The 12,600-nt window shown below is 38.7% G+C and overlaps 1 protein-coding gene across 1 annotated transcript; it reads left to right on the forward strand.

Moving 5' to 3' along the window:
• Positions 1-3,619: 3,619 nt before the first annotated feature.
• LOC118430762 (carbohydrate sulfotransferase 12-like) lies at positions 3,620-12,593 on the forward strand. The gene is made up of 3 exons (XM_035841782.1): positions 3,620-3,900; positions 4,982-5,134; positions 11,914-12,593. The coding sequence occupies exons 1-3, from the start codon at positions 3,862-3,864 to the stop codon at positions 12,166-12,168; spliced, it is 447 nt and encodes a 148-aa protein (XP_035697675.1). The 5' UTR covers positions 3,620-3,861; the 3' UTR covers positions 12,169-12,593.
• The last annotated feature ends 7 nt before the right edge of the window (positions 12,594-12,600 follow it).

Genomic DNA, 12,600 nt, shown 5'->3' on the forward strand with positions numbered 1-12,600 from the left:
ACAGGTCACTGATAACAGACATGACAGACATATGCATAGACAACAAGATACAATTTAACTATTTGAAAGTGCTAAACTAACAGGATGGTTGACATCTTCTCGCTTCTTTGTACAGGTGTAGATATAAGAACATATAATGTTTGATATACAGCCGGTTTATCTAGGCGCATCAAAAATAGAAATGTATCCGTTGCATTAAGATGTTCAAAATATGGGAACTCTTTTCTGATATATTCATAAAGCACAATTCGTTCCTTATGGTAAAATTTACAGTGTACGATAAAATGCTGTTCATCTTCTACCTGTTGTAGTTCACAAAATTGGCAGACTCTATGCTGCAGAGGAGTGCGGTTGTGCCTTCCAGTTTCAATATGTAACTTGTGACAACTAATCAGGAGTTTAGTTACAGCCACTCTGTGTTGTATGTATATTGAAGCGACCAAGGTTGTACTATAAAATCACCCAATAAATTCAGCTAAGGCCACAGCAAGTAAATTTTATGGATGACATCCTCTGCAGACTGCAGAAATAGTGCGATAGGGCGAAAAAAAAACAAGATGGGTGCATAATAGGCACCATAAAGTTGTGATGACTGTTGTAAAAAGAATTAAAGGGACAAAACATTGTATCAGAGCCAGCAATGCATTCATTCCTGTATTTAAAACATGTACTGGTGTGGTAGAAGTGACACTAGTGTGGTAGACTGCCATCACCAACAAAGTTGGTAACCACACTCAAAGCTTCCATATTGCTGTCACTTTTACAACTATCCAATAAGTTTCGTTTCTACAACTACAGTCCTAGGTACCTCGCAAGTGTCACTTCTACAAGTACAATTATTAGGCCACAACACAATATATTTGCTCATAGTGGTACTGTATCATAATGTTGACCATCCCTGCAGAAGAAAAAAAATCTTTTTTTTTTTCTGAAATCAGGCGAAAATTAATGCGCGCGCAGATGGCATCCATAAAATTTACCTGCTGTGGCCTAACGTAAACTACCAGCCCTCAGTCTGGTCCCAACTACCGTGGTGTTCACATCAGTGGAGGCAGGCTAATACAGATTAGCAAGTATTGGATCGCGGAGTTACTCTTCAGTTTTGAAATGTACATAAGCCAGTAGTCTTGAACAGATAAGGATGGCGACACACAATTCAGTGTAGCTTTACAAGTCAGCTTACAAACAATATAAAGCATAGCTGGCCATGGTCTGCCTGGAAGTGTGTCTCAATCTGACCCAGATACAACTTGTTGTACAGTCCTACAGAGCCCCAGTCTACACTGGTCTCTTTTGGACTACCAACTATAAATATCACCATACTTGAAGCCAATTATTACTACTACTAGGTATCAAAGCTAGTTGAGATGTGGGGAAGACAGTTACAAGTTGCAAAATATAAGTAGTTCAAACTTGACAGGGGCTGGTCCTTACTGAGAGACAGTTCAAACAATGCCTTCATACAACATAATGCCCTAGCTCTTGTGTGAAAACAAAATGTCTTCCTGTCGTCTGCTGTAATACCAATCCTTTGTCCTTGGTTACAGACGNTAGAACCAACTTATTTCACTTTGGATTTAATTACTACTTGATATTTTCATACAGATAACATTCATGTAAACGTCTTCAATCCGTTTCCATGGGATTTTAGCATTGAATGTTGAAAAATATGTATCTTAACCCGCAAGCACCCGACCTTTCTTGCGACTAAAATGACAGACTGGGATCCAAACGGACCCCAAAATGTTTTGTTCATAAAATCTCAGTTCCAATTCGTAACGGTGATAATTGTACATTCGCACTGATGAAGGTGACAGACAGTCACCGAAACGTTTGCAGAAGAATAAAAAAAGAGGTTGTGAAACGAAGAAGACTATTCGATTGATCTACCAACCTGATGAAACTATTTACGGAAGACTAGTGCTAAAGCTATGAAACTTGGAAATATATCACAAAATATTGTTAGCAAAAAGTTTTAGTCAATTAAGTAAGTTAATCACATTTCAAGGTTGCCATGGCAACGGAATTCTGACAAAATTTGCCAATTTCGATTTAAACAAGGTTTTCTCGGTAAATTACACTTGTTTTCTTACAAAAATTAAATTCTATAAAATTTAACGTAATTTTCATGATTCAAAATTTATGTTATGCTAATTTTATGACGTCATTAGTCAAAATCTAAGATGGCCGCCCTTATAAGCTAAATGACGTCATAATAGCGTCATATTTTATGGTGATGACACAGGTTCTTATGAGGATTTAGTTTTACATGTTTATTATCCTCTGCAAGTTTTATTATCCTCTGCAAGTTTGGTGGTCATATAATAAGTAGTTAAGGACTTCGTCACAAAAGTTTGTTTAAAAAACTGCACTTTTTTGCTGGGGTCCGTTTGGACCCCAAAAGGGACTGAACACAGACGTTCTTCATAGTTTCCATAGTATTAAACCAATCTTCGTAAAAACTTAGGAGAAGGTATAGAAGATATGTACTGACAAATTAAAAAAGTCACGGAAGGAATTTTTCTTTAGATTAAAAATGTTCAAATGGTACTTCGAAATTTACGCCTGGGGTCCAATTGGACCCCACTCTGGTGTTTGAGGGTTAAGACATTTAAGGTTGATAATCTAAGATGGCGGATAGCTAAACTACAGATGACGTGTTGACGTCGTTGCGTCGGATTTTGACAACAGAAATCTTATAACACTTAATATATTAATAAGAAACCTTTTTTTACCTTTTTGTGTCAAATATTCTGGTATTATGGGAATTCCCCGCTTAAGCCAAAAACCAATTAATGACGTCATAATCACGTTATATTACGTCATAATGATATAAATATCTCAGGAATTTTAAAACTTCACAAGCATATGACCCTTAAAAATTTGGTTTTTGTGAAGTAAGCCGTTTTAAAATTCCCCCAGTCCAGGGAATGCCAAAAAGCCCAGTCTGGATTGGGTTAAAGACCAGAAATCTGGACCCAGCGTACGCGACCATAAAAGGCTATCTCCTACCAGGATGTCAGTTGCTAAATTGACTCCTCACATACTCCCAACATCATCAATGGCTTAGACCCTGCAAGAGATCTCTACCCGTCTGGCTACTAAGAACAATGGCTTCATGTTACAGCAGCCGACAGGAAGACATTTGCATATTAACTGACATCATGATTTCAAAAGTCCTGTCCATAAATTTTTCAGGAAATCATTTTCAGACTCAGATAGTTGCTGGAAGCATAAAACCCAATGCAGTACAGTTCAGGTGTTCATAGTTTGTTTTCACACAAGAGCTTGGGCATGATGTTGTATCAAGGCCTTTGTTTTCAAATCCTTGCTTGAACTAAATCTCAGCAAAGATCAGCCTCTCAGTCTGTCAAGTTTGAACTACATAATATTTTGCAACTTGTAACTGTCTTCACCATAGCTTTGATACCTAGTAATATGCAGTAGTTATACTTATAGTTGGTATTCCAAAAGAGACTAGGGTAGACTTAGGCTCTGTAGGACTGTACAAATCTGGGTCAAAACACTTCAAGGCAGACCATTGCCAGCTATGCTTTATAATTTTTGTAAGAAGCACTATTTACTTTTAATTAGCACGTTTTGGGGAGTTTTCTGACAGACATTTGCTGGACCTTTGGGTCGGCAATTTCTGGACTTATGTGGAGCCTTGGAGGAGGTATTTTTTTTCAAACAGGTGAAAACTAAAGCGCGCGCGGACGCCATCCATAAAATTCAGTCGGTGTGGCCTTATTGCGTCTATCTTAAACTAGCTTTCCTTTCTCCTGCAGGCTGGCGTCAGCATGGGAGGACAAATTTTATTACGCACCGTCGCGATTTGGATATCGAAAACAATACCACTCTATGTTGGAAACACTTTCCTCAAACACCTCAAAGACACAGGTAAGTATCAGTCTAATGAATCTTAGTAGTACTCATAGTCAGCCTAGATGTCTATATTCAAGATTAAAAATATTGAAAGAAGTTTATCAAAGCAAAGGTAAACAATTTCCTTGAATATAGTAGTGTTTCTTTTTGTGCCTTATATCTTTCCTTGACCAGCTCAATTTACAACGGCCCTCACCATAAAAGAAATTAGCTAATGTAGATTTAACCTCATTCAGACCTGGGGTTGCTTTTGAGGCTTGCGCCAACTTTTATGTCGAATAACGCCAGAAAGAACGCTTCAGAAACCAAATTTGGCAATTTTTCTTAAAACAAGGTTGAAACAGTTTCACAAAGATTGTAAAATTACCTTATTTTTTTTGTGTCATGACAACCGTTTGTTGACAGGCATTCTGACGACAATCGCTAATTTCGGTACTAGTACTGTATTTTTCGAGTTTATTTGCTAGGTTACTGATATTTTAACACATATACATAATACATATACACATACACATAATATGATTCTATATTATCTAGAATCATTTTCAAAATTAGATATAAATACATTTTGTTAATTTGATGACGTCATCGGGCAGGATTTCTAGATGGCAGACCATATGACCGAACAAATTTTGCGATTAATTGCTTAAAAATTGATGTTTTTTTAAATTCAAACATGTTAGATGTGCATGACGTCAATTTATGACGTAATTTTGACGTCATTGATGTTGATATTGTCAACACAAATCGTAACAATAACTATTATTCGAATATCTACTGTTATATTTTTGTAGCATATTATGAAGTTTTCTGGAAATACCCCTTTTCCATGGTCCAGCCATTACAGTCTTATTTATAACGTCATTTTACGTCATATTACGTCATAATAGCTCGGTGGTGATATGATAATTCGTTGAAAAGTTACAGGAGTTGGCGGACCTCCTCCCCGGCCATGATCCAGGACTGACCGGTCTGAATAGGATTTCCCAGATGGATATAAAGTCTAAATAAGTATGCATGCGCAGCAGTTTTATGACATTGCAGGAATGTTTATACTTGGTTGTTGTATACATTTTCAAAATATTGTTTTACTCAGATTGGACATTCGGGGATGCTACCCGAAGGCAGTGACAACAAGTCATATCCAATAGTTCCGTTCCCTGCTTTCATTAAAGCTGTTGGTACGAACAGAACAGACTGGCAAGATCCGCACTGGCAGTTGATCTCCGACCTATGTGCCCCTTGCCATGTAAGTACTAAGGTGGACTCGCTTGTTAGATTATGAAGAAAAAGACGTTTCACTAGCAAACTTTTCATGTTCAGGTAATTGAACAACAATATTGACCTAAATTACATCTTTAAAGAAAGAAAGATGTAATAAGTGAGTAAACATTACTGTAGATAAATTTCAAGGTAAATTGGAGTACATTTTCCCACAGTCATCAAGTGACGATTATAATCTAAGGTTGGACGAGTTTTCAAAAATTCGGGCAAGTGCATAAAAATGTACTTGCCCGAACAAACTTTTCATTTGCCTGAATTTTTATATAATGTATTTCCAGTTCCAAGAATGGACTTTTTTCTTTGTTGGGATATGGTTAAAAACATGATTACAGAAAGTATAACAACTATAGGAGTATTCCAGAGGCATGTCATAGGTTGTTCACCTTTTTTTTTACCCTTACGTGGCATGGAATAGTGAAAGCGTGATGATTCTGTGGCCTTGCTATCATCATTTTTTTTGTACAAACACAAATTTAATTTACGTGTAAAACAGTACCTTACTACATTATCTAACTTTCTGCCCTCTAAAATAAGGCTAAGTCCTCAAAGAGAAGGGGCTGCACGAGCGACCTCCATGGAGGAGCTCCACAGAGCTCCTCCATGGAGGTTGCTCGTGCAGACCTCTAGCTCCACGGAGCGGGCTCTACGCACTCATGAATGCAAACACTTGTTCTCGTCACCTTCATGAATTAAAAACAAACTCCATGGAGAAACTTCTCTCGTAGAAGAAAAACAAACGGGGACGGGCTGAACTAGCACCTTAAACAAATTGTTGGCAGGGCTCTATGGAGATATCGTAAATGACAAAGATACACAGAACGGAGAGCAGAGCAAGCAACCTCTACAAACTATGAATGTAAACATACTGTTAACAACAAACACACAGAGCCGATAGCTGATCGAGCAGCTCCACGGGCTATATGAATGTTAACACTTGGTTCACGTCACCATCAACAAATCGGTGTTTAGGGCTCTATACAGGGATACTGTAAACAACAAACACACGGAGCCAATAGCTGATCAAGCAGCTCCACGGGCTATATGAATGTAAACACTTGGTTCACGTCACCATCAACAAATCGGTGTTTAGGGCTCCATACGGGGATACTGTAAACAACAAACACACGGAGCCGATAGCTGATCCAGCAGCTCCACGGGCTATATGAATGTAAACACTTGGTTCACGTCACCATCAACAAATCGGTGGTTAGGGCTCTATACAGAGCTACTGTAAAACAAAACACACGGAGCCGATAGCTGATCAAGCAGCTCCACGGGCTATATGAATGTAAACACTTGGTTCACGTCACCATCAACAAATCGGTGTTTAGGGCTCTTTACAGGGGTACTGTAAACAACAAACACACGGAGCCGATAGCTGATCAAGCAGTTCCACGGGCTATATGACTGTAAACACTTGGTTCACGTCACCATCAACAAATCGGTGTAAAGGGCTCTATACAGAGCTACTGTAAAACAAAACACACGGAGCCGATAGCTGATCCAGCAGCTCCACGGGCTATATGAATGTAAACACTTGGTTCACGTCACCATCAACAAATCGGTGGTTAGGGCTCTATACAGGGATACTGTAAAACAAAACACACGGAGCCGATAGCTGATCAAGCAGCTCCACGGGCTATATGAATGTAAACACTTGGTTCACGTCACCATCAACAAATCGGTGTTTAGGGCTCTATACAGGGGTACTGTAAACAACAAACACACGGAGCCGATAGCTGATCAAGCAGCTCCACGGGCTATATGACTGTAAACACTTGGTTCACGTCACCATCAACAAATCGGTGTTTAGGGCTCTATACAGAGCTACTGTAAAACAAAACACACGGAGCCGATAGCTGATCAAGCAGCTCCACGGGCTATATGAATGTAAACACTTGGTTCACGTCACCATCAACAAATCGGTGTTTAGGGCTCTATACAGGGATACTGTAAACAACAAACACACGGAGCCGATAGCTGATCGAGCAGCTCCACGGGCTATATGAATGTAAACACTTGGTTCACGTCACCGTCAACAAATCGGTGTTTAGGGCTCTATACAGGGATACTTCCAGCTTTCTTTGCGAGAGCGACAAACAATTCACCGATTGCTTCATTCAATGAACGGGTTGTTTTAATTTGCCATGAAAGGGAAAATTATTGTTACAGTAGTGTTTGTGTCTGTGAGTGTGGCGGGAAGGGGGTGGTTTGTGGAATATCATTTCTTGAAGGTGAAGCAAACATGTACCATGTCTGTCTTAACAGGGGTGTATTCAGGAAATATTTGCGGAATTCATACGAGCTCTAAAGATCGTATGGATTCCTTAAAACTAATATGAATGAAGTCGTGTGTTTCTTTAATCTCCAAGCAGATCCTACAATGGCCGATAAGGTTAATAAGTACCAAACTCAGACGAAGGAGTGTAGTGAGCACAAAAAGTGTCTTTTGCCTGAATTGTGAGGAGCTTACAAACTCGTGTTCAATATTAAAACCTTTGAGATTAATATTAAATCAATACTAGTAGTCAAAGATAGTTTGCGCAAAGTGTACTTTGACATTACTCTTTCCACGGAGCTTTTATCATTTTTGCTCTACCAGACTACATGACCCACTCTCCAAGCAAGCATGTACAGGTTGGTAGACTATTCAACATTGTCAACTTCTCATATGCCGGTAGGACCAGCGGGGAAAAGTGACCCCGGGGCTGGTCACACTTTACTCCACCAACATCTGCTTGGAAAGTTATACGCCAGTCAGCCAGCTGCTTCCGGCGTCAGTGTCCTGGCGTGGTATGGTCGCGCTCTGGGGTGATTTCGGATTAGCACGGAGGTGCGAACTTTCAGCTTTCCTGGCGAGAGCCAACAAACCGCTTCATTCAATGAATGGGTTGTTTTGATTTCTTCTCAGACACCAAGAACTTTCTTTGAGATTAGGATTACGGAATTCATACGAGCTCTACTAATCGTAAAAATATCGTGTGCATTTCGCAAACCTCTTTTGAATTCAAATCCGTGTGTTGTTTGGTAATGAATCGTTTAAAATAACTATAAATTCGTACATATTCCATTAAACTCTTATGAAGGCCGTTATATTCTTATAAAAACAGGCACCCCTGGCTTTGGAGATCTTCTCATTACAGGTTTAAATTTATATCTTTATGAAGCCATATGTGTTTTTTTTTTCGTAGTGGACTAACAGATCTCTACAAACTTGTCACAGGGCTGAAGTAAACCAAGGAGGTTAAACCTCCTTGAGTAAACCAATAACAGCTTTAGCATGAAGGTGCAAAGTTTCCTCATTCTTTACAATGGCAAACAAACAGGTATCTATTCTCCTAGCAGAGGTTGGGTCACCACGTGAAGGGAGCGAACCGATAAATTCCGACTACTTTTCCCAACTCACCATTTTGTGACCAAAAATCCGCTTGAAGAAAAAAATATTCACTTTATTGGGTAATTCAATGGTACGTTAGGTAATGAGTATTGATTTGTCCGCATGATATGTAACCTCCTTGTTTATACTCATAGTGCGTAGAGGTGCTCGGTCAGCTATCGGCTCTGTGTGTTTGTTGTTTACAGTATCTCAGAGCCCTAAACACCGATTTGTTGATGGTGACGTGAACCAAGTGTTTACATTCATATAGCCCGTGGAGCTGCTTGACCAGCTATCGGCTCCGTGTGTTTGTTGTTTACAGTACCCCTGTATAGAGCCCTAAACACCGATTTGTTGATGGTGACGTGAACCAAGTGTTTACATTCATATAGCCCGTGGAGCTGCTCGATCAGCTATCGGCTCCGTGTGTTTGTTGTTTACAGTATCCCTGTATAGAGCCCTAAACACCGATTTGTTGATGGTGACGTGAACCAAGTGTTTACATTCATATAGCCCGTGGAGCTGCTTGATCAGCTATCGGCTCCGTGTGTTTGTTGTTTACAGTACCCCTGTATAGAACCCTAAACACCGATTTGTTGATGGTGACGTGAACCAAATATTTACATTCATAGTTCGCATTTGTTGAAGGTGCTAGTTCAGCCCGTCCCCGTTTGTTTTTCTTCTACGAGAGAAGCTTCTCCATGGATTAAAAAAAAATCATGAAGGTAACGAGAACTAAGTGTTTGCATTCATGAGTGCGTAGAGCTCGCTTCGTGGAGCTGGAGGGCTGTACGAGCAACCTCCATGGAGGTGCTCTGTAGAGCTCCTCCAAGGAGGTTGCTCGTGCAGCCCCTATTGGTCCTCAAATTGGACGTCTAGGAGATTTAAACATGTTCTAATAATTTTGAGGAAATTAACAATAGTGGCGACATTGTGACTTTTCCGGCGTTGTTGTCTTCATGATGTTTTATGTTTTTAAACTGTAGATATAGCCCAAAATATGAAATACACACTTTATTCAGCGTTTCCTCGAGTTAGCTTAAAAATTCTTGCACGGTCAAGCCAACTCAAGAAAGTTCTATAAACGGTACAACGTCTTTTTATCTATATGACGAGTTTACGCCGATCCCCTCAATGGCAATTTGAAAACAAAGTTACACACAAGCATGCGATATAAAACAAGGTGTAATATAGAAGGGTAATGTTACGTTTGTGATGTCCAGTATGTTTCAAAACGCTTTTCAGAACGTTTAGGCTCCTTGTATAAACTTTGTTGATCGTGTAGAAATGCAGATTTCACCAGACATGTGTTAGGCAGTGTATGCAGAAAAAGTATAATAGCAAGTAGATAAAACAGAATAACTAGAAAAGCCACATTTAAAAAGAAATGCAGGGCTTTTCCGAAGGGGAAAGAAAGGGAAAATCGCAACAACAAAAAAAGAAACACAAAAAAGTGCGATGCCTTCTGATAAGAGCAAGCCGGAAAAAGCCGACCACTACTATCTCCGCTACCTAACCTCTCTCGGTTGGCTTAAGGCGGCCCAGGCTTGTAATAAAGTAGTATTTTACACACATGATCGTAACTTTTGAATGCTCGGTCGCACTTAGAATAAACTTCACATAATTTTAGTACTACTTGAAACACATTGGATACTTATGATTTTGTTTTTCTACATACCAGATTTTGGGTTAGAAATAAACATTTTGGTTAAAAAAGTGGTGTTAATTTCATGGGTTTAAGCCCAGCTGGAAACCAGACCTTCAATCATGATATTCTGAAGGATGAAAGCCAACCTTATATTATCCGAGGGGATTTTGTTTAAAATTAGGATTTTTTTTATTTTTCGGGGCCGAAAACATCAGAAACGACATTTTTTTAAATTTTTCGTTGCAAATGCACCACAGTTAAAAACATTAAATGATTACACAAAATCCACTCGGACAATTTTGATAAAAAAGGGATAAAAAGGGAGAATACCTAAGTATAATCCATACCTGTATAGCATATAGTGTATTTTGCAACAGAACCGATAAACGTTTACGACATATTTGTCAATTTGCGGTATGCCCCCTTCCCCACACGGACCACCCCGCACGTTTAAAAATTAAAAAAAAGCCGAGTGTCAAACGTACGATACCCTGTTCGCAAGATAAAACCGTTGTATATACAGTATACATGTCTAGAAAGGGTAAGATAAAAATAAATGCCGATTGAGATTTTTTATCTTACATAATGTGTGAGCATACGTCATAGCAACGTAGAATGGTAAAGTAGGTGTTGTCGTTAACGGAATAAAGCCGGACTCCCCCCCCCCCCCCCAAAAAAAAACCCACTCCACTGTTAATCGTTGTACAGTTTTAACCTTAACCCTATCCAGACGGGGATGGGGGTTGCGGCTAAAAGTACATGAGCCAAATTTGACGTCGTATAGCTCCCAAACAACTTGTGCTAGAACCATCAAACTTGGTGACTTTTCCTAGAATATTGTTGGCAACAATTTACAAAAAAAAGTAAGTTTAAAATTTTTCCTGTTGTCATGGCAACTGGTTTCTGAAAGGCATATTTTACAAAGATCACTAATCTAAGTTTAAACGATGAGAATTTTAAGATTTCCTTTTTAAATTATACTTCTTTTCAGATTTCTTTAATACCTAACACATCTTAGTTAAACATTTATGATTAAATATTCATAAATAATGCTAATGAGATAACGTAATTGGTCAAAATCCAAGATGGCAGACAATAATTGAAAAGTATAACCAGCTTATTTTCACTCGGAATTCATCACTACTCGGTATTTCTTACAGAAAACATTCATGTTTTCATTTAATTTTCATGGGTTTTAAGCGTTTTATGTTGAAAAAATGTACCTCAAGACATTTAAGGTTGTTAATTCAAGATGTTGGATAGCTAAACTGCAGATGACGTCATTTTATGACGTCATTTTGACGTCGTTGCGTCGGCTTTTGAGAACAGAAGTCTTATAACACTTAAATATTGATAAGAAACCTTTATCTGTAACTTTTTGGGTGAAATATTTAGGTATTATGGGAATTCCCCGTTTTAGCCCAAAAATCAATTAATGACGTCATAATTACGTCACATTACGTCATAAAGTCATGAAAAAATCAGGAATCATAAAACTCGACGAGCATAACACCCCCTGCAAATGTGGTGAGGGTAAAATAAGCCGTTTTGAAAATACGAAGGGGGGGGGGGGGGATTAGCCCCCACCGAGGGCAGGGAGTGCCAAAAAAAGTCCCGTCTGAATAGTGTTAAATTGCATAAAGAGCATACATTAACATGATGTGTAAATTGCATTATAAGTTTAAGAAAATAATGATAATAAAGTGTGCTTGATTTTCAGATCGACTATGATTTCATCGTACACACGGAAACAATAGCGCAGGACTACCCGCTTTTCTTTAGAAAGGCTGGAATCGTCGGGAGGGAAGACCAACTCCCTGAAGTTCGACAGAGGAAAGGCGATAGGCTGTTTTGGGACTTTTACAAACAAATACCTATAGAAGACTTGTGGCGGATTAAGGAGAAGTTTGGGGCAGATTATGAGATGTTTGGGTATGACTTTAATGATGACATCAGACGACTGTTCGGCCGTTAAGAATGATTTTACACTATACAGACCGGGAGGAGGCTTTTGAGTATTTTTTTAATCCCGCGCCGGATTTGCGTAGCATAATGCCTGACTAGCTTTTGCTAGAGGCTAGAGCCTCAAAATGTACCCTAGCAAAATCTACTCTGACATTTTCATTGGCAAAAATGTATTTTTTTAGTGTTGCCATGGACTGCTAATATGCGTATTTGACAATATTTACGGTTTCAGCAATATGCATAATATGTATTTCCCATATTGTTTTACATGAATTGTATAATATGAATTATCAAATTTATATATTATAACATACGCATGAAAAAAAATGAATTTGTGACGTCATCATTTGAAATCTGAGATTGCGGACCATATCACAAAATAAAGTAAAGTCGACTTATTATCCCTTAAATTTCGTTACTATCTGGTACTTTTCCACAAAAA

Source organism: Branchiostoma floridae, chromosome 14 (assembly GCF_000003815.2).
Source record: "Branchiostoma floridae strain S238N-H82 chromosome 14, Bfl_VNyyK, whole genome shotgun sequence".
Taxonomy (NCBI): domain Eukaryota; kingdom Metazoa; phylum Chordata; class Leptocardii; order Amphioxiformes; family Branchiostomatidae; genus Branchiostoma; species Branchiostoma floridae.

Coding starts and splice junctions, on each gene's coding strand:
- LOC118430762 (XM_035841782.1), top strand. CDS start 3,862: ATGTTGGAAACACTTTCCTCAAACACCTCAAAGACACAG. Junction 3,901..4,981: donor CAAACACCTCAAAGACACAG/GTAAGTATCAGT, acceptor TGTTTTACTCAG/ATTGGACATTCGGGGATGCT. Junction 5,135..11,913: donor ACCTATGTGCCCCTTGCCAT/GTAAGTACTAAG, acceptor CTTGATTTTCAG/ATCGACTATGATTTCATCGT.